Source organism: Hippopotamus amphibius, chromosome 7 (assembly GCF_030028045.1).
Source record: "Hippopotamus amphibius kiboko isolate mHipAmp2 chromosome 7, mHipAmp2.hap2, whole genome shotgun sequence".
Taxonomy (NCBI): Eukaryota; Metazoa; Chordata; class Mammalia; order Artiodactyla; family Hippopotamidae; genus Hippopotamus; species Hippopotamus amphibius.
The window spans coordinates 127,312,415-127,334,023 of record NC_080192.1 but is presented as its reverse complement, the minus strand read 5'-3'; the positions used below and the strand labels follow the sequence as shown (position 1 = coordinate 127,334,023).

General features: G+C 45.1%; 1 protein-coding gene across 5 annotated transcripts in view; it reads right to left on the bottom strand.

The window, feature by feature from the left end:
- Window positions 1-21,609, bottom strand: part of RBKS (ribokinase) — a 99,570-nt gene that overhangs the window by 18,844 nt on the left and 59,117 nt on the right. The window contains exon 8 of one of the 5 annotated variants that reach the window (XM_057743701.1): window positions 8,916-9,075. The exons of 3 other annotated variants lie outside the window; for them this stretch is intronic. In XM_057743701.1, coding sequence (XP_057599684.1) covers window positions 9,061-9,075 — 15 coding nt within the window. In that variant the 3' untranslated portion in view covers window positions 8,916-9,060. Of the gene's footprint in view, window positions 1-8,915; window positions 9,076-20,718; window positions 20,795-21,609 lie in introns of those variants that run through there. One more of the 5 variants, XM_057743700.1, reaches the window with a different exon arrangement.

Below are 21,609 nucleotides of genomic sequence, written 5' to 3'. Positions count from 1 at the left end.
AATTATTTTTGTGCCAAAAGGGGTGATGGCATAATTTATCTTTTTTCAATAAAAATACCCACGTGGCTACTATTCATTGCCTTCTCACAATAATTTCCTCTTAAGGAAGAGCCGCTCTTAGCGAATGGATGTAGCATTCTGAAATTCCTCCTCTCCTGAGGACCTGCACACTCCTGGGTCCTGAAAGGTTCTGGTCTGGGGGACCTGGGAGACAGCTGGAGTCACAGTGAGGTAGAAGGAGCAAAACACGCCCCATGGAATACCTGAGCCCTCTGGGTGCGGGGTGGGGGGCGGGGGGCTGAGGCACCCTGCAGGGCTGGTGGGACAGGGATGACACTCATGAGCAGCTGGTGAGACGACCCCAAGGGGAGACTCTGAGAGGTGAGCGCTCCTGAGGGCAGCACCCAGAGCTGGGGTGTGGGGCTGGGGGGCAGCCTCTGGCACCAGGACCCGAGGCAGTGTTGCCCTGGGGAGGTTGGTTGCTTGTTTCCTTTCTGCTCCCTTTCAGACCATCCTCTCTGTCCAACTGCCCCAATTCCCTGTTCCCTCCCACTACCCCCTGCCCACCTGAGTCCTTGACTGTGACCCCGGTCTGCTCCCTCACTGAACTTAGCAGCTCACGTCCCAGGCTCTCAGGGCTCTGCTCTCTGACGAGAGATGGGAGTACAGTGATAAACTGCATGCAGCTGGCAGGAGATGCTTGAACATGGCTGCAGGTGCCACCCCAGCAGAGCACACCTACATGTTGAGCCAAGTCCAGGTGGTCCGTGTGAGCTCTTTCGTCTGAGGTTCTGCTCAGGGTCAGGCTCTCTGCTGGGCGCTGTGCAGGTTATGGCTTTTGTTTCACAAGAACCCTGTGGAGGTGGGCATAGCTGGGGCTGCAGTGTCTGGTTATGCAAGCTGGCTCTGCACGAGGGTGCCCAGGTGACGGGGTGACTGTGGGTCTGCAGGCCGTGCTCAGCTCCCCAAGCTGCGTGCCTGTTTGGAGAGGCACCTTCTAATTTGCACAAAGTGCCGAAAAGGCTGGCAGCAAGCCTGGGGGATCCTTATTTGAAAACTGAGGAAACCAGGATTTAAGGAGGATAAGTAACTTGCCCAAGGTAAGAATAAAGGTGGGAAGTGGCAGTCAAGACTGTACCAAGGACATCCCTGTGCAAATCTAGCAACAGGGCAGGTGGAGAAGCTATTTTAGGAGAGATTGGGCTTCTGCCTGTCGCTCAAATTCTCCTGTTTCCCCACGGGAAGGGCGTATGTTTTCTGTAGCGATGAAGAATGCCAGGGATGAGAGTGAAGACCATGAATCTTTAATGATGTCCCTCTGTATGGGGTCCCATTTCCCTCTGCGTGCTTGGGGCAGGAGCAGAGAAGAGAATGGGAACCAGAGCTGCCCTGGGCAGGTGTGGGGGAAGAGGGCAGGTACACAGGGAGCAAAGATTTCAGGAAAGAATAAGCAGTTGAAGAACCGGAGAGTCTAACCTGGGTAAGGAAGGAAGAGAGGTCAGGAGGGGCTCAACAGGTCAGAAGAAAATGGAGGGAACTAAGGAAAGCAAGGACGAGTGTAGGAGAAGAGGTAAGAGAGCTGGTGGTGGTCAGAGAGTGGGATGTGAGGTTTATCCCCACAGAACTGAAGCAGTGCCAGGTATTAACCATTTCCTGGAGTCGTCATGGGAGTGGGAGGCTGGAGTGGAGGTGAAGAGTCCCTGGAGGTGAGGGCATCTAGAAACCGTGAGACTTGGTGATGGTTCATCCTCATGGTACTGAAGTCATCCTATGATGGTAGCATTGTGTGTGTGCGCAGGGGGCGGGGTGGAGAGACAAATGGTGATGTAGATGCCAGAGTCTTAGATAAACAGAGAATGACCAGGAAAGGAAGTTGACTGAGGCTTTATAACTGAATTGTATGAGCCTCGAAGATGCGGGAATCTCTACCAGAGAGTAGAGGAGGGATAGCTGGAAGCTGCAAGAATGTGCTTGGGATCAGGAGCAGCTTTCACTGCAGGGGCTGTATGTGGAGATAAGCATGTAAAAGAGCCTACTGATGAGGAACAGGACAGCCAGAAGGTTTAGCGGGGAGAGAAGCACAGAGCAGTAAGGCCCCCTCCTGGGTCCCTGTGTCTATCTGACCCTCCTTCTTTGTCTCTGCCATGTGTCTCTCTTCCTCCCCCACCTCCACCATCGATATTGGTATTCCCTCAGGTTCCGTCCTTCACCCCCTGCCCTTCTCATTCTCCCTAATTCCCTGGGTGTGTCAAATACTGTGCTGTTATGGTTTTGACCTCTATGAATATGAGGAGCCCTAAGTCATTATCTTTAGCCCACACTCTCCTCTATCTTGGGATTCATGTATCTTAACTACCTGTGAGTCAGCTCGACCGGCCACATGCCTCTTGCAGGCAGTTCTAACTCAACATACCCGAATCGAACTCATAACTCTGACTGAACATGGGCCTTTTCTTATATTTTCAGTTTGTGGCAACTCTACCCTGAAAATCTGGGGGGTCTTTTGGATAATCACCAGTTGCCAAGTTTAAATTCTAGGTATTTCACTAATCTGTCCTCTCACCTCATCCCTACTCCCACTGCCCCACATCACACTCACATCACACTCACCACGTTCAACTTCCTAACTAGTCTCCCTGTCTCCGGTTTGGCCCCTTCCACTCCATCCTCCATACTGCTGTAAATCAGGCCATCTCACTTCCATGCCTAAAGCCCTTTGAATATTTCTCATCTTTCTTAGGATAACACTTTAGCTCCTTAGCGTGGCACACGAGCCTCCCCCACCCACCTCCCCAGTTTCAGCTCATATGTTTTCGTACTCACACATGTAACCTTGGGTCTTCATTCATGGAGATATCTCCGCCTGAACTCATCCCTGGACTAACTCTTACTCCCCTTCTAAGACTCAACTCAGGTATTAACTTAGTCATCACATGTTTGCTGACTGGCACCATATTCAAAGCACTGTGTTTTCCCTGATCCCACGAGTCTGGGTTAGGTACCCTCCTAGACGCTCCTGCCCTCCTCTGTGGTCTTCATTATGTCCACGCCCTCAGACTAGCGCAAGGCCAAGCTCACTGCTGAAAAACGTGCTGACTGAATCAAGGACTGTCAGGAGGCCGGGTGCTGAGTGATGAGGTGAGGAGCACACACTGTCCCAAGAATGCCCTGTGGGAGGGATGATAATGAGACAGGCTGAGAAAGTCCTAGTTTGCCAAATTCCGTTTGATAGAAGAGTGGGTGAGTTGTAAGGCATGATGGGTATTAAGTGTGGCTGGGAAAAAAAAACCCATGTGGTGAAAATCCCCAAGGTAAGAACTTGTCAGGCGCCTACAACAGAACCCAGATGCTCTTGCAGGAATGATGTCATCATGAGGCTTCATTTGTGAGGAATCCGTACCCACGCTGGGTGATTCATCACCCAAACGGCCAAGGGACCCTCACAGTTAAAGTCCTTGCATTCCTCCCCGATGTGTTAACAGATTCCATCTGACAACTAGATACCACTTTCCTTTCTTTTCAAAACCTCTCCCTACACAAAGCTATTCAAAGCCTACACTGTGGACCTGAATTCCTCAGCCAGGCTCGTGGTTTTAGAGGCCAGGGAAGAGGCAAATGGGATGAAACATGACTAAATCCCAAGTCAATGTGCTATTTCTTCTTCATAAAAAAGAATATTGCAGGGGGCTCAGGAAAGGGACGGAGAACAGTGTAAACCCACCAGGCTGCCTGCTACCTTCCACCCCCGTGCAGGCAGGGCTGCTGAGGTGGTGCTGAGGTGGCTTACCCTCAGCCTAGCTCGGCGGCAAGTCCTGCTTTGCTCCTGCTTCCATGTTCCAAGAATGGGGCTTCTGCCTCGTTCCTGTCTGCAGGAGGTTGAGGCATGAACAGTTGGTGGGGCCTGGGAGAGGAAAAGTCATTCTTTGTCCTTACAGGGCTAATTGTGGTTGGGCAGGGGACATGGACCTTGGGGAAGAAGCACAGAGGGAACACACATCTGGACTTAAATCCCGCCTTCCTCCCTTCTTAACTGCTATCTTTTGAGAATGGTAAACCTACAGTGGACCTGACTTTAAGCCCTGATTTTACCACTTTGGCAAGTGACTCAACCTCTCTTGTGACTATTTATCTGTAATATGGGAACTGCCTCATAGGGGGCCATTGTAAATACTGAATTGGATAATGTATGTGAAAAGGCCTGGCACAGTGCCGGGAGCAGAGCAGGTATCCAGCAAAGGTGGGGGAGACTGGATGGTACCATCTTAGAGGCCTCTTAACTTGCTAACGTTTTTGGAAATAAAAGCCCATGGTCTAAGTCAGAGGGTTCTAAGGAACAAAGTGGGTCATGATCCTGCGGGTCCCAGGGCCAGGGGTTTACGCTGTTATGTTCCCAGCTCTGGGCAGAAGAGGGCAATAGGAATGCTCTCACAGTCAGGAAAGGCAGAGGAGGCAGAGCGTGTCCTGTAGCTCTTGATTACAAGGAGGCCAGGCTCCAGAGAGTTGTAGTAGTGGCCATCTTTATGTGCTGGGGTCTCTGAAATCCATTTGTCTGTGAGGGCAGGGAAGATACTTTATGAGGCCTTTAAGGAGTCTGTGAGCAGGAGATTAAAGAAATGTAAAGTGACGACTGTAAAGGTCAGTGCAAGACTGGGGATCTGATAAATCTCACGCTTTCACTTTGGTGGAGGCACAGAGGGAGAATAGCAAGTGAGGGCTCGGGGAGAGGCCTAGAGCTGGGAAGGGCTGGAGGACAGCACGGGAAGGAAGTGACCTGCTGGCAGGGAAAGCTGTGCTCCTCCACCTGTGCTGCTGCCCTGATGGAGGACCCTGCTTTCCATCACAGTCAGCCGGCCGCTGGGCAGAGGCCTCCTGCCAGGGAAAGGAGGTGGTGGCAGAGCCTGGAGGATGGCAGGCAGGCTGTGGGGACAGTGTGACTTGAGAGGACATTCCTCCAGCTATGCTGGAACCTGAAGTCAGGGCTTCTCCTGGTTAGGGGTGGACACTGGGCTGCCCTGTCCACCTTCTCCGTGTGACTGACCTCACCACTCACTCCAAATGTGAGCAGAAAGAAAAAGGCCCAGCCTAGACCCTTCATTCCATCCCTGCATTCTCAACTGGGGGTGAAAATTCATTCTTGTGTATGGGGGAGGACCACAGTATGTAGACAGACAGACAGACAGACACACACACACACCACACACACAGAATATGAATGAATATCTGTTGTATTAAAATTTCATGGGAGAAGAGGATAGAAAAAAAAAATTTCTTAAAAGGCTCCTTGGGGTGGGTGGTGATTAATGAGAAAAAGGTGTTTGAGAAACACCAAAGTAGGGCCTCTTGTTGCAAAGAACTGCCAGTGGCCCAGTTGGGGGTCTTCCGGTGCATTAAGAAGCCCTAACCAGCAGCCTCCAAATTGCAAGGCTCACTAGGCAGGTGTTGGTAGCTCCCTGCTTTCTTTCCACTGAGCCAGAAATTCCTACATCTCCCAGCCAGTTCCCTTCCTGTTTACCTCAATCTACAGTCTCCATGGCCACCAGTGAGCCGCGGGCAAGCCCCAAGCCCTGGAGCCAGGACTTTAACAAGGAGATTAGAGCTAGTGCGGCCTGGCTTATCTTCCTGAGGCAGGAAAGGGCAAAGGTTCTCTCCTGGACAGACAAAACTGAGCAGTCTGTCTGATAAACATACCATGAGATAACGGTGCTGCTTATACAAGAGCCCCATTGCACAGCTTGAATCCCAATATTTCTATCTTCTCTTATCAGTGCGTATTCACATCATAAGGATGAGATCAGACCCTTTCCAACCTCAACCTTTCAGCCTTCCCTAACCAGACCAGTACAGGGCATCACGATGGACAGTGGGAATCCAGTTTTCTTATCATTATTGTGTAAGTGCTGCTGATTTTTATTCTAAAGTAATCTGTAGGGAACACAGACTAATCATTATGTCATAAATGTCCATGACTTTGGTTTCAACTATTAGCCACCTTAATTTATTACATTTAAATTTCAATTATTTGGCTGAGATGGTCTGCTTTTAAAATACTCTGACTAAAAGAAAGCAAATGTTTTCTGCCTTGATATATTTCAAACGATCACTATTTCGTATTGATCAAGTATGAAACCACATGCAGCAAAGTTTTGATGTGATTTTTATTTCTGTCTTTTAAACAGACAATGTTTTCCTTGGCTCTACAATTTATTAGCAATTTGACTTTTTAAAAAAACAGCTTGACTGAGATATAATTCATATTACCAAATAATCCGGCCATTTAAAGTATACATACAGTTCAGTGTTCTTTAGTATATTCACAGGGTTGAGCAACCATCACCACAGTCTAATTTTAGGAAATTTCATCCCCCCCAAAAGAAAGCTCGGATCCATTAACAGTCACTCCTCATGCCTCCCCACTCCCCCCAGGCCTAGGAACCACTGCTCTACTTTCTGTCTCTACAGATTTGTTCAACAGGCACACATTTTGAGCAAAATCATTTCCTACTCTAATTCCATAATTAAACAACAGCTCATTTTCCCAGAATTAACCAATAAATTAATCATAATTAACCAATTAGATTCCTATAGAATCTCTTGATTTTAGCTGCCACTCTGTGTGAAAAGTGAAGTTGGGACTTCTCTGGTGGCACAGTGGTTAAGAATCCGCCTGCCAATGCAGGGGACACGGGTTCGAGCCCTACTCCAGGAAGATGCCACACGCTGCGGAGCAACTAGCCCATGTGTCACCACTACTGAGACTGTGCTCTAAAGCCTGTGAGCCACAACTACTGAGCTCACCTGCCACAACTACTGAAGCCCACATGCCTACAGCCTGTGCTCTGCAATAAGAGAAGCCACAGCAATGAGAAGCCCGGGCACTACAACGAAGAGTAGCCCCTGCTCACCGCAACTAGAGAAAGCCTGTGCACAGCAATGAAGACCCAACACAGCCAATATAAATAAATATATAAATACATTTATTTAAAAAAAAAAAAAAGTGAAGTTGATATTGGCCTAGTGGGAACTGTTCTGTTTTACTAAAACTGCATTCCCAGTAAGCACTGAGGCAACATATTTAGCTTCCTTCCTGCCCAGATATGTTCACTCAACAGTCTGTAAAGCTTTAAAGTTAAATTATAAATGCTCCAGGAGCTTGGTGTTTAAGAATTCCTATGGTGAAGTTGTTTGTAAAGGCTAACCTCTAAGGGAAAATCCACCCACATTCTTCTCAAACACAGACACATTAACTGGTCTGTTTTAAAATCTGTTTCTATACATATGGTTTGCTCGAGGGATTTTCTTTTTGGTCCTCTTTGCAATGGATACTTAGCTTCCTTGCTGAAGGTCATGACTCCCTTGCACAGGGCTGAAATGGGTGGTTTCAGTACAGACCCTTTCACTGCTAGTGTGTGACAAGTTCTGAGCATGAAAGTGCAGTGCCCACATACACAGTCCATCCTTACTCACCATCGCTAAGCTTTCCATAGAAAATAGCATGTCTGAAAATGAACATGTTTTCCTAGGCCCTTGTAGCCACCAGTCAGGCAATGGTTTTCCTCTCTTAACACCAAATAAATTGGTGGGCTGAAATGGCAGAATCTTAGACACATCCACCAAGGTGATGAATCAGTCATTACATAGACGAAAAGGTAGATCTGGCCAAGGGAATGATAAATACAGGCCTTTCCCCAACTATCTGCCCTAACATAATACTCAGACTACAAGAATCCTGTCTGCAGAATGACTCGATTTTCACTTTTCCATAGTACTTTCTGGTTTACAGAGCATATTTGTAGATTACAGTCCTGTGAGGTAGGTAGGGTGGGTCTTTTATTTTCCAGATGAGAAACCAAGTATAAGAACTTGCTCAAGGTCAAATGGCTAGGTGAACTGGGATGTCTCAGTGGAAGGCCAGTCTCTGTTAAAGCATTCCCCCCGGAGAGGCCATACATGTACTCCAACTTTGCTCAAAAAAATTTTGAAACTTATTCTTTGTAATGCCTTAAAAAATCAGTAGCACATCTTTGAATATCCTCAGTGAAGGCAATATTTCATCTTCTAACTCAGTGGTTCTCAAACTAGAGTGTGCATCAGAATTGCCTGGAGGGCTTGTTGAATGCACATGGCTGGGCCCCACCCCCAAAGTTTCTGATCCATTAAATCTGGGGTGGGGCCTAGGATTTGTGTTTCCAGTGAGTTCCCAGGTGATGTTGATGTTACTGGTACCTGGCCACTGAGGATAGAACCACCATCCTAAGGAATTTTTCTCTGGACAGAGTGAGTCATTTAAAACCATCTAGGGATTAAGGTGGGGGATCAAGCTAGGAAATTCCACCAATGGCCAAAAACAATGGGTGACTATCAAGAACAACACTGGCTCTGAGGGAAATCTGAATAAAGAGCTCCAAAAAGGTTCTGAATAATGGCAGTTGACTAATCCTTTTGGATGCGTGCTAAAGAACGCTTCTCCTAAGTGTTGAGGAACACCTTGAGCAGGCATGCATGTCTAGGTGTTCATTTATCAATCTCTTATTTTCCAGCTTTAGAAAAACAAAAGAAACCATGGAGGTGACACCCACATTAGAGAGAATCAATATTAAGGAAGAATTAATAGCTATTTACAGCAGCTGAACTAGTCAGGCTGGTAGAGTGGGGTCCTTTCTATGCTGCAAACATGATGGGTGTGGAAGATGAGGGGAAAATTCTGACTCTTCCTACCCTGACTTTTCTATTGAGATTAGGATGGAAAAAGCAAAAAGATCTAATTTTGGATACCAAAGATAAACATGCAACATTTTATGGGGAAAAAAATTCTAGCAGCAAAGAAAAATGAACTACATTAGGTACTTAAGCTGGGAGTCAGTCCTTCATGTCACAGTAGGGAGAAAAGAGGTGGAGAACTGCCTAAATATTGGTTCTAATTTTATTTTCAATTCTACATTACAGTAAACTCTCCGTGTGCTCCTCTTTAATTTACAGCAACTGCTGACACAAATCGGTGTGCCTTCTCTCCGTTGACATCAGTATTTCTCTTGAATTATGCATTTCCGTCTGGAATGAGGTTTATGGGGCTGAAGCCTTCTTTCATGTAGATGGATGAAAACAGAGAGGGATCAATGGGGGGTCGAGTGCAAAATCAAAGTAAGGTGGGGGGTTATATGCTCAAGACAGCATATTACTGCCCCAAAAGATTGTAAGTGGTATTAAAAAATGACTCTGATCTTTCCATTTTCAACATGATTAAAATTCAACTACTAAAGAACAAGCAAAACTCTACCAACCTTCATCGCAGAACTCCCGGATTTTTTATTTATTGGTAACCTACTAGTATTTAATAACGATGCGTAAGAGTAGATGATCATAATAACTGCATCCCTTTGATCTGATCTAAGATTGAATCAAAGGCAAAAGAAATCGCCAGCCTGATGCCCCATGATTCACCTACCCCAGGCTTCCCGCGTGAACGTACATGGTTGAGGTGTTCTGCCTCCGAGATTAGCACCATGAACTGGTCTGGCTCCATTATTGGTGACAGATTCCTGGTCTAAGTCGGCCAGTGGTCCAGACTGACAGGTCATTTGCTGGCTTCATCTGGGGCCCGACTCAGTGTCTCAGAGTCCATTCTCAGCTTCTGGTTTTAGATGGGTTCTGGGCTGACCAGTCACACCAGTACGGAACTGGACCTTCTGAGGAAGCTGTTTTGAGCTAGCTTCATCCTATAAGCAATCCTCAGCCATCTCTGAAAACCCCCCATTTTTAATATTTACCCATCACCCACTCCATCCCAAGAGTGGGAGCTGGGAGTAAGGTCAACCTCTTTGCTCTGCACATGGCTTGACTGTTCAGAAAAGAGGAGAGTTTTATGATTTAGTGATAATAACTTCATGTGAAAAATGTTCCTGGATCAGTATGGCCACATGAAAGCAGCTCGATCATGTCCTCTGGCTGCCAACGGCTCTGCCCAAGCAGCCATGTCATGATGTCACTTCCCCTCCAGCACAGCCCTAGTTTGACAGCGGCCGGCCAGCTTGGAGAACCTGTGCAGGTCTCTTGTCCACCTGGGGTTCAGCTCTGCTCTAGCAGCCTGGGAGTGGGCGGGCCAGGAGCCCAGCAGACTGCCCTGGCGCCTCTTCAAGGGCAGGGCCGGCATGCGCTCAGCATGCTAGGCACACAGCATAGCCTGTGGAGGCTTAAGACTGCTAAAAAACCCCATTCTGCCAAAATGTCTGTGGTGTATTAATTTCTTCTATAATTTAAAGAATTTCATTATTAATGAAAGAGAAGTAGAATCCTGAGTATGAGCTAAAACTGGAATAAAAAAGGCCCATTCTTCAGGCACTATTAATGGAAGCTTTGTATATAAATAACTTTATATATTGGTGAATAAATGGCACTTGAAACTGAAATGTCTGTAAGTGATTCACTGGGTTCTAAAGACTGCCCTTGCCTTCTGTGGTCAGCGATCTTTTTTCTTTGTGACTCCACTGTTCTAGACAGAAAACAGTTAATCCAATATGATTTAGTATCACTCAAAAGATTCTGTTAAAACATTTTCTGCCAAATGTTCATCTTCTAACAGCTGCTTTTTTATTTCAGTGAGAGGTACTTGAAATAAAATCATTGTTCTCTGTGAAAACTGCATGCTAAATGATATAGAGCTCTCAGATTATTAAACAGCAAAGGCATCTGATAATATTAGCACCAACCACAGGTCCCACTTCTGCTGATGCACAACATTTTGAGTAATTAGTCATTGCACAATATTGTATTTATATCCTTTTTTTGCTTGAGCTGTTAGGCCACAAAATCAGCAGGCAGTTGCTGTTATAAAAGGGTTCTCTGGGTTATTTATAATGTTTCTGCTTCCTTACAGTTGCTGTTTCACTCCTGGGTCTCGGGCCAGGTCTACACTGTGAAGACGAAGGAAGGAACTGAGCAATTGTTCTGTGAATCTAACTGCTGAGAGCTGGTGTGGGTGATTCACAGCACACTGTATGCGCCTTGGCTGGAATACCTGGTATTTCTGTCTGCACAACCCCAGTTCATCACATACTGGCTGATTTGTCACTTCATCAAGGGGAGTGTGTAGTTGCGTGAAGGCTGTGTCTCTATCAGGAGTAAGCTAGTGTCTAGGGCACAGGTGGTAGGGTGAGAGATATCTGAACTAGCATTATGTTGCAAAAGAGTTTCCTTCAAATGTTATTTACTTTAAATGAAGGATAAGTTTCTGCTCCAAATGTTTCTCTGTTGCATAGATCAGTGATTCCCCCAAATGGTGGCAGGCAGCCAGCCATGCCCAGTAGAAGGGCACATAGGAATCACCAGAGCATTTCATTTCATTTTCTTTTTTGTAAATTACACAGGCGTCTTCCTGTGCCATCTGCAGAGAATCACTGATGATATGAACTGTTTCAAATGGGAGTAGGTTTTAGCTCTTAGATGAGTCAGGGCTCAAAAAAATGCTGAGAACCATGGAGACTGATAGAATGATCTATTTGTTTTGACTATGAAATAAGCATCTAACTTAGCACCCCCTCCCATTTTTTTTTTTAAAGGAAATGAACTACCATTATGTCCTCTGAATTCTTCTTTCTTTGAAGAGGGGGTATCCTCTGAATTCTTAAGAATTCTTAAACCCACTTTTCCACATCCCCTCTGTTACCTTCCTAGTCCAGGCTGCCGTAATCGCTCAGATCAATGCAACAGTCTTTGGATGGTTCTCCGTGCCTCCAGTATGGTAATCTTCAATTTATTCTTCACACAGCAGCCGTGTTAGTCTTTTTATAAAGTGTAGATCTGATCAAATCTACCCCTTGCTTAACCTTGTATCAGTGGCTCCCCACTGCCCTCGGGAGAAAGTGCAAATTCCTAGGAGTGGCAAACAAAGCCCTTCACGACCCACCCCTGTTCCAGCTGTACCTCATCCTTTCCCACCCTTCCTGTGCTCTGAGCTCTTTCCAATCGGAACTGCTTGCAAAGGCACAAACAGGACCTGCTGTCTTGCCTCTGGGCCTTTTCATGAGCTTCTGCCCCTGCCTGGGTTACTCTTCACCATGGTGAAGACTTAGCCTTCAGCTCATCTCCTTCCCTGGCCCTTGAAGCAGGTTCGCTGGGCTCCTTGGGCCAGGTGGGCCCCTCAACTGCACTCCCACGGCACCTCGGGAGTGTCCCCATCACGGCCCTTCTCATTCTGACTGTGTGGGCCACAGACCCTTCTAGACTGAAGCTCTTTGTGGCCAGGGTCTGTCTTATCACGCCAGTGTGTCCCTACCACAGCAACATACGCAGAAAATTCACGGCAAGTGTGAAGAAATGAGCACGCAGCAGGGTGATCCTCACCCCTTTTGCCATAATTTTCCACAGGCGTCTCTTCCATTTTTTTTTTTTTTTTTTTTTTTTTTTTGTCTCTTCCATTTTTTAAAGAGCTGTTTTCAGTTCTAGAGGGCACTTTTGTTTCATCAACCCTGGAACTACAAGAATAAAGTGCCAGGAAGCCCCAGGATCCTGACTATGAAGAAACACTATTTAGGCTTCTCTCTCCAGTAGTTTTAAAAGACGTGAGGAATACAAAAGAGAAGGTCTAAGATATACCTTATAGGGGCCAGAAGGAGAGAACTGAGAAAATAGAGGAGAGGCAATAATGAAAGAGAGAATGGTTGAGGATTTTTCAGAATTGATGAAAAACACAAATACTGAGATTCAAGAAGAAGAAAGAGTCATAAGCAGTATAAATAAGAATAAATTCAGGGCTTCCTAGGTGGTGCAGTAGTTAAGAATCTGCCTACCAATGCAGGGGACATGGGTTCAATCCCTGCTCCAGGAAGATCCCACATGCCGCGAAGCAACTAAGCGCGTGCGCTACAACTATGAGTCTGCGCTTTAGAGCCTGTGAGCCACAACTATTGAGCCCATGTGCCACAACTACTGAAGCCCACGCACCTAGAGCCCATGCTCCGCAACAAGAGAAGACAATGAGGAGCCTGCGCACCACAACAAAGAGTAGCCCCCGCTCGCCACAACTAGAGAAAGCCTGCACGCAGCAATGAAGACCCAACACAGCCAATAAAAAAAAAAAGAATAAATTCAGATCTGGATTCACTGCAGTAAAACTGCAGAATGGCAAAGATCAAGAGAAAGTCTTACAAAATAATACTATTGTTCGTCCTAATGTGTTTCTAATTAGATTCCCACATGCTAAACCTAAAAGGTGAAGAGAAGACTCAGTAGAGGAAAGAGGATTTTCCTTACTGGGAACAGGATAGTCATAGGGAAGTCACCTAGCAAATGTAACCATGATCTTTCTTTTCCCAATTTTGGTTTGTTTTGACCAAGGATGGAAAAGCATATAAAAATTTCAGTTTTTAGAGAATCTTTCAGGGGAGATGTAATTCACCTAACCTCTGGATCCCGTCTATTCACAAATCACATAGCTTTTTCAGGGCTTGTCCAATCGTATGACGCACTCCCATAGATTTTAAAGGAATGGAAGTGGGAGGAGGAAAGTGAGTGACTAGTTACCCCTTTAAGTACATTTACTTTCCCCCACACACAAACACTTGGTGTTCATGCCACTCATAGATTATTCACACGGAGCACACATCATCAACATTGAAAGTACACAAAGTATACACACCGCTAACACACATATTCATACTTTCACACAAAGGGCAGACAGATGTTCAGCAAGCTATGGCCCACACAGCTGTCTTCTCACTTCCTTGTCCACCTCTATCAGCAGCAGTGGGCACTGCGGGCAATGAGCGTGGCTCCAGCTCACTGGGCTCTACAGTTTGGCTCCAAAAGGTTCTTTTACCTCCTTATAATTCTTGGCCTACCCAAGAAACATCTTCCTACAGTGGAAACCACTTAGGAGACCTGCAGTACAGCCCTGGCAGCTCTGCTCCCGAGGACACTACTGCAGCATCCTAGGAAGATGGGCAAGGAGCAGACTACCAGCTCACTGGCATGTCTTCACACTAATGTCCAGGACACTGAAGGAGCGAGGAGAAGAGGAGCTTAGGTGGAGGAAGCTAAGAAGTCTTAATCGCAGATGGGTAAGCAATCCTCCACAACCTCATACCATCCCTTCTTACTGGGAGAGGTACTGTTTCCTGTCCCTTCAATTAGGTACCCTCTAGGCCCACAGAACACTCTAAATCTAGATTTAGATTTTGCTCTCCTGACTTTTGCTAAGGTGTTAACAGTTGTTTTTTCCTCTACATCCACCCCAACCACCCCCACGCCCCTCTTCTCCCCTACCATTGCTCTTCTTTTAGTCTCTGGCCATCATGAGTTCTGAAGCAGGGCCAGGGGTCCCAGATCCCCTTGGGAGCCCCTAAGATGTTCAGCATTAGGCACGTGTACATGCAAGTCCGGTTCTCGCCATGGGACGGTACTTTAGGAAAACGGAAAAAACAGCCTTGTATCTGGCCCTGGTTCAGTTCCTCAAAGTGAAGATGACATTTCTGGTAAGCAGTTACAATTAGATTTTTAGAGCCCTGAGTTTTCAAATGATCACATGCAGGATTAAGAAAGATAATTTAAAATGTTTAATTCTGCCTGATTAGCTAGTAAATGAGGTGATCTGCTGACGTGGAAGTAATGTAATAGAGTTAATACGGCCCCCCGGCACGACAGATGTCTTGTGCCTTGTCGATCAGTCTCTTTAGCAATTACCTTGTCCTCTGTCCTTTTTTTTTTTAATTTTTTTTTTTAATTTAATAGTCAGTGAACTCCTTTTTGTCATCTTCATCTTTTCTGGCAGCCAGAGTCAGCAGAGTTTGCACAGACATCATGCCCATTTATTGGTATCATTCCTAAGGCCGAGATGGCTATTTCAGAACCTCATTTGGATATGGATTTTATTTATTCTATGATGCCAATTTCAGAGATGTCATTTACCCTCTGTAACTTTTTTGGGGGGGCTGGCCTTTCTATGACTGCAGGTAAAATAATCTAAGGGTATGGTTTTTTTTTTTTTTTTTTTTTTTTTTTTGGCACACGGGCTTCATTGCTCTGTGGCATGTGGGATCTTCCTGGAGCAGGGATCGAACCCATGTCCTCTGCATTGGCAGGCGGATTCTTAACCACTGCGCCACCTAGGAAGCCCTAAGGGTATGTTTTTTATTTATTTATTTATTTATTTTTTTATTTTTTTGGGGGTACACCAGGTTCAATCATCTGTTTTTATACACATATCCCCGTATTCCCTCCCTTCCTTGACTCCCCCCCCTCGAATTCCCCCCACCCTCCCTGCCCCAGTCCTCTAAGGCATCTTCCATCCTCGAGTTGGACTCCCTTTGTTATACAACAACTTCCCACTGACTATTTTACAGTTGGTAGTATATATATGTCTGTGCTACTCTCTCGCTTCATCTCAGTTTCCCCTTCACCCCCCGCCCCCTCCTAAGGGTATGTTTTAAAATGGGAAACTGGGTAATTATTTTGTTTGCAAATCATTAAAAAAGAGCATTTGTATCTGAGACTGGTTCTTTCTCTTGGCATATTCAGTGTGGCACTGAAGGACTATAAGGAATCCTGTAGATCTCCTAGTGCCCTGAGAATACTAGGGCTCAGTGGGACTAAGTGACTTTTCCACACACACTAGTTACTTTCCCAGAAGGAACTGGAACTCTTTTGTTATTTCAAGAGGGGCTGTTATTAAATGCCAGGCATTACATTAAGCATTGGGGTTGCCTAAGAACAACTCTCTGAGCTGGACCTTGAGGATGGGTAGGAGTTTTCTAGGCAGGGCAGGAGTAGTGTTTTTTCTTTCCTTAAACTGGAGAACTAGTTTGGGAAGTTTAAAAAAGAAGAATTATATTTTTCTTAGCCTCTCTAGTTAGCAGTTCAGGCCCTTACTAAAGAAGTTTAATGAAAAGATGTTTTGGTTACAGACTCTAGGAGTGGTGCACCTCTCCTCCTTGATCATTCAAAGACAAGAATGAATGAAGTGATCTGTGCCTGAACCTTTGATATCTAGCCTGGCACCATCCTGCCACACTGCCATTCATGCAACCCAGCTCCTTGCCCTGGACAGGAAGATACTGGAGTTGAACGGCAGTGGGACCTGGGTTTCTCTCCGGTAATGTACAGAGCCAAGGTTATACCTACCCTATTAATGGTGAATAATGCAAGCTACCTGGCTACTTCCCCTGCCCACCCCCCCCCCCCCCCCCCCCCGCCCCGCAAAGAAAAAGATCCAGGTAAAGTGAACATTTAGGCACATAGGGACCTATGAATGAGCACTTAGATGTACTGAGTGCTTACATGAGTCAGGCACTGTTCTTAGGACTATACATGGGTTAATGCATTTAAGTGAGCTGCACTGTACTGCACCAAGCAGGCAGTGCTTTTGCAAGATCTGGAAGTTTCTGAAAATCTGGGGAAATGGAGCAATTTACAGAAGCCTATATATATCATGACAGTGACGAGGAGTTTGTGCTGGAATGCCAAATAGGAGAGACTGGACACTAGGCAGACTGCCACCACATCAAGAGGGTGTGTTAAGGAGTACATGGATGTTAGAGTCAGGCAGACAGGCAGACAGACCTAGAATCAGTTCCTGGCTCTGCCAACTTAACAGCTGGATAACTCTGGGCAGGTTGCTTATAGCCTCCTCCTCTCTAAAGTGGGCATTAGCCCGTCTTGCAGGGTTGTTCTGAGTGTGTGAGAAAATGCATAAAGAGTCCAGCACAAAGCCTGGCCTAGAGTAGTGCCCCGCTTTTCATTATTAGCCAAAGGATACTCATGTCCCCAAGAATCTATAAGAATCAAGGGATTTCAGAGATTGAAGACACCTCAGAGATCACCCACTCCAGACACATCATGTTTGGATGCACAACCTGAGCCCCAAACATAATGAGTCATTTGCCCAAAACTGTCTGCAGGTTCCTGGTTAAATTAGGATTTGAACCCAGGGCACTGTCTACTCTTAGCCACTGGGACCAATGATTACAGTTGAATCATATGCAAAACCCTTGAGATATTCCACGAAAAAGGTGATTTAGGCTGATATTGTTAGTTTGCTTCAGCTTATGTTTTTCCTCACAGAAGAGCTGATCTTTCAGCATTCACTTTAGGTCACTTCTGAAGCACGCTGATTTACTTTCTTGTGCTTGTTAGTCTATTTGGGCCATCATAACAAAATACCACAGACTAGGCGGCTTAAACAGCAGAAATGTATTCCTCACAGTTCTGGAGGCTGGAAGTCCAAGATCAAGGTGCTGGCAAGATACGTTTCATTCTGAGGCCTCTTCTGGCTTGCAGGAGGCCGCCACCTTGCTATATGCTCACATGAACTCTTTGAATGCACACACAGAGAGAGTGAGCTCTCTGGCGTCTCTTCTTATAAGGACACTAATCCTATTGGGATCAGGGCGGGCTCCACTCTTATAACCTCATTTAATCTTAATTACCTTCTTATAGGTCCTATCTCCAAATACAGTCACTTTGGGGGTTAGGGCTTTAACATATAAATTTGGGGGGAGCACAATTCCGTTCAAAGGCTTGTGATATGTATATTCCTCCATCCCTCATGAGCCCTTCCATTCAGCTCTGTTTCAAATCGGAGGTACGTGAATGATGAAGTACATGAACTATTAAGTACCTCAACATGAGGCATCTCCTGTGGCCTGGCCCCTTTTACGGCTCCTCCAGGTCATCCATTAGCCAAAGACCAAGAAATGTGTAAAGCCACAGTCTGGATCATTCATCCTGTTATCAGTTGTGAGAATGAGGGCTGAAGAGTTAAACTGAGATATATAAGCAGACTCATTCAGAAAGAAAACTTCAGCATGAGTGACGTTTCTCTGAAGATCTGCAGCGCATTTGAGTGACGAACAGAAACAGTGCAGCTTTGACATTTATTCTGATATTTCCAAAAGGAAACTGTATAAAATAACACGTTTTGAGGAAAATTGTTTCTTTAGAAAGATTAAGAAAAAAACTGTCAAAAGTGTATAGTGAAATATCCAGATTTACGGAGGCTCAAGTGCTGTGGATCTGAAGGTCATGTAGATCTGTTTCTTTGGCATCAGGACTGTATCCATTTAGAGGTCATCCTAAGTCAAAGAGCTACTCAGCCTACATATATAGAGATATGGGAAAGCTTGAGAGCTTCTTTATGAAACCAAGAGTGAACTGTGGCCAATCTAGCTCCTTTGTGAGAATAATGCCCAGTTTGCCCTTTGAGAAATCATATCACCTATCTTACTTGCTAGAAGTGACTCCAGATAGTTTTTTGCTAAGTCCCAAAGTCATATTTACTCCAGATGTCAAAGTAATACATGAAAAATACAGGTTTATGGAAAAACGCAAAATTAAGAAGAATATGGAGTAAACAGAGGTCCTCCTTTATAACACTTTCCTATCCTCCAAACTATTCCCCTTCCCATGAGTAATGGGGAACAGGTTTTGGTGGTTTTGTTTTGTTTGACTTTAAATTATACTTTTACTTACAGAGAGTAATTTTTAAATCAGTGGCACTGTAGTATTATCATTTGAGCTTCTCCTACTGATGAGGATGTAGACCTGTCTAATGGATTTTTTGGTTATTACAAACAAAGCTGAAATAAACATTCTTGTACAAATATTTATATATGTGAACACTTCTGTAGGACAGATTCTTAGAAGGAGATATACTAGGTCAAAAGGAAAACATATTTTAAAAATTGGTATTGTCAAATTGCCTTCCGAAAACATTCTGTGAATTTATACTCCCACCAGAATTACATGAGTGCATATGTTTTCCAATTTATTTGGACTTTGACATTATCAATTTTTATTTTTTGTTGACCTGATGGGCAGTGAAGGGAATCTCACTGTTATTTTGATTTGCGTATTCCTGATTTCTTGTGGGATCGAAGTGTCCCATTTCTTTATCTTTTGTATTTCTTCTTCAGTGAATTGCCTATTTACATTATTCTAAGGAAATGTTTGACTTTTTTTTTTGAGTTCTAGAGCCTTCCCATAATTACACATATTAATCCTTTGCTGCTGAAAATATTTGAGTTTGCTGTTAACAGATATTCAAAAGTACAGATATTCAAAATTATGCATAGAAAAATCTGGATGGATTTACACTAAAATGTTAACAGTGGTTACATCTAAGTGGTAGGATCATGAATATCCGACTTTCTTTTTTATACCTTTCTGTGTCGTCTGCTCTTTTCTCCTCCTGAACATCAAGCATGTATTAATTTCATGAGTAAAAAGTGAAAAAAATAATAGAGTGATGGGGCGGGGGGTGAAGGTGATGAAGGCTCTCAAAGCAATTCTAAAAGAGCATTTCCCAAGGTACTTTGAGTATTGGCAGTATCCATATACACTTAATTTTCCGAAGGTTCCCAAGGTCAAAATTTGAAGGAAACAAGTCACTTCTTGGATAATAAACTGACATGACGTTAAAGTTAGCCTTGTTATTTTACAGTTACCTCTTCGGCACCCGAGACTGTATCATTCTTTACCTACTGTGTTTTATGGCCCACCCCTTTCTGGAGTATTGGCAGTCACCAGTGAGGGGCACTCACACATTTTGGCTGTAAGAGATGCTTCTGGGCAGAAATGTGCACCGTCTCTATTCAAGGACAAAATGACTATTGAGCTACAAAGACCCCTCAGAAACGCTACCAACTACCAACAAATGCAAAGAACGCACACGTTGATCAGAAAGAGGGAGCTGGGAGAAGGAAAGAGTGGTTTGCTGGGGAAACACAGTTTAAGGAGCGTCACAAAGACTGCCGCTGGCAGTGCCACATGGGACCTGGTGAGTACCCGGTCCTCTGCGCAAGACTGTGGCTCAGCAGGAAACAGCACCTAAATCCACTGGTCCTAATCACATCTGAGAAATGGCCAGGCAGCAGGGGATGGGAAGAGGGTATAGACGGGGGGCAAGGTCACACCAAGATGGAAATAATGGCCCTTAAGATATTGGATTTTTGAAGACTGAACTATCATTCAGTCATTCAGTTAATTCACATCTGAGGATGGTACCCCAGACGTGGATTAACAGGAGCCTATCCTTGAGAGCAGCCTGGATGGCTGAGGGCCAGATTCCAGGATGAGGACAGCACACCAAGGAGGTTACCTTGGAAAGCTGTGGGTAACCCACCGGCCCCAGCAATCACCCCGCCCTCATGAGTACGTCCATGCCAACTTTAACAGAAATGATGCCACTTCCTGTGGGTGCCATCTCCAGTTTGGAGCTGATTCTCGAGCCATGAGTTGTCCCTTGAGGGCACCCATGCAGCTAAGCTGATGTGCCTAGTGCCGCACCAACCGTGAATCCTACAGGACTCAAAAGTAATGCAAAGAAAGAAAGGAATAAAAGTAGGGAAGATGAATCCCCCATGCCCCTGGCTTTTGATTGCTCTCAGCTTACTTATATACCCTGAATTATGATTTACGACAAAGCAAGTGGTTCTTGAGAAGACAGATTTAGCCTATGGGCTGAATTCTTGAAATTAAGAGTGTCAACGTAGATTCTAGGACTTAACTGTTTACATGTAGAAATTTATACATCAGGAATTTTACAGAGCCTCTAGGCCAAGGATAATTAATGTTACAATATATCACACTATCACAATAATCCTAAAGTATCACCATGTTTATATGTGTGTGATTCTGACAATGGAGCGAATATTCAGTGCAGTCCTGAACACAAGAAGGCAAAGCCCCTGACCTTTACGTTGGAAGGGCTTGAGTGAGGACACGAGTGCCAGAGATGGGAAAAGAGTCACATCTGTCATGTCTTCCAAACTAAGCCGACGACATCTGCAGCTACTGCCACCATCTCACTCTAGTACAACGGGACAAACGGATGTAAAAATAGAAGCGATATATCCAACCATTAACACTGAGGCAAAACTGAACACAGCAGTCTGCAGAGGCACGGCGTAGAGCGGGCGATGGATCCTCCTAGGACAGGCTGTCCCTAGTGGGCAACGTGCCAAAAGAGGTCTCCACCATCCATGCCATCCCCAATTTATTGGTTTATTGATTTCCCCCCAAGCTTTACTGAGGTCTGATTGGCAAATAAAAACTGGCTGTATTTAGGTTGCACAGCAGGACTTTCTGTTAAGGTGTCCATCATAAGGGATGAGGAGGGGGAGAAAAGCAAGAAGGTTACAAACCACTTGAGAACAAATAATACCCTCCTGACAGGAAAGTGAAAGAGCCCATTTGTTCAGAAGAAAATGCCTCTCTGGGAGTTCCTCACCTCACCAGGTGAATTAGCTCCTTTTTAAGAGACTTACAAAGAGGCTGAACAGCTGTGTGCAGGACAGGCAAGAATTTTAATAATGAGAGTGCCGGATGAGAGGAAAGAGACAGCATAAAAAAGCTGAGGGAGATTCTACACCCAGAAAATAACACCCTTGTTTCCTGTGTCGCCTCCGTTCCACTGGGGAATGTTGAGTGCCCAGTCAGTAGATTCAGTAGAGCAATTAAGTGGAAGATTCTTTATCACAAGAGTATCCATTCCTTAGTGAAGTACCTTTTTGTTGTTTTTGTTTGTCCTTTGTCTTCTCAACTGAGATATAATACACATACCCTAAAATTCACCCTTAAAAAAGTGCACAATTCAGTGGTTTTGAGCCTATCTACAAGGTTGTG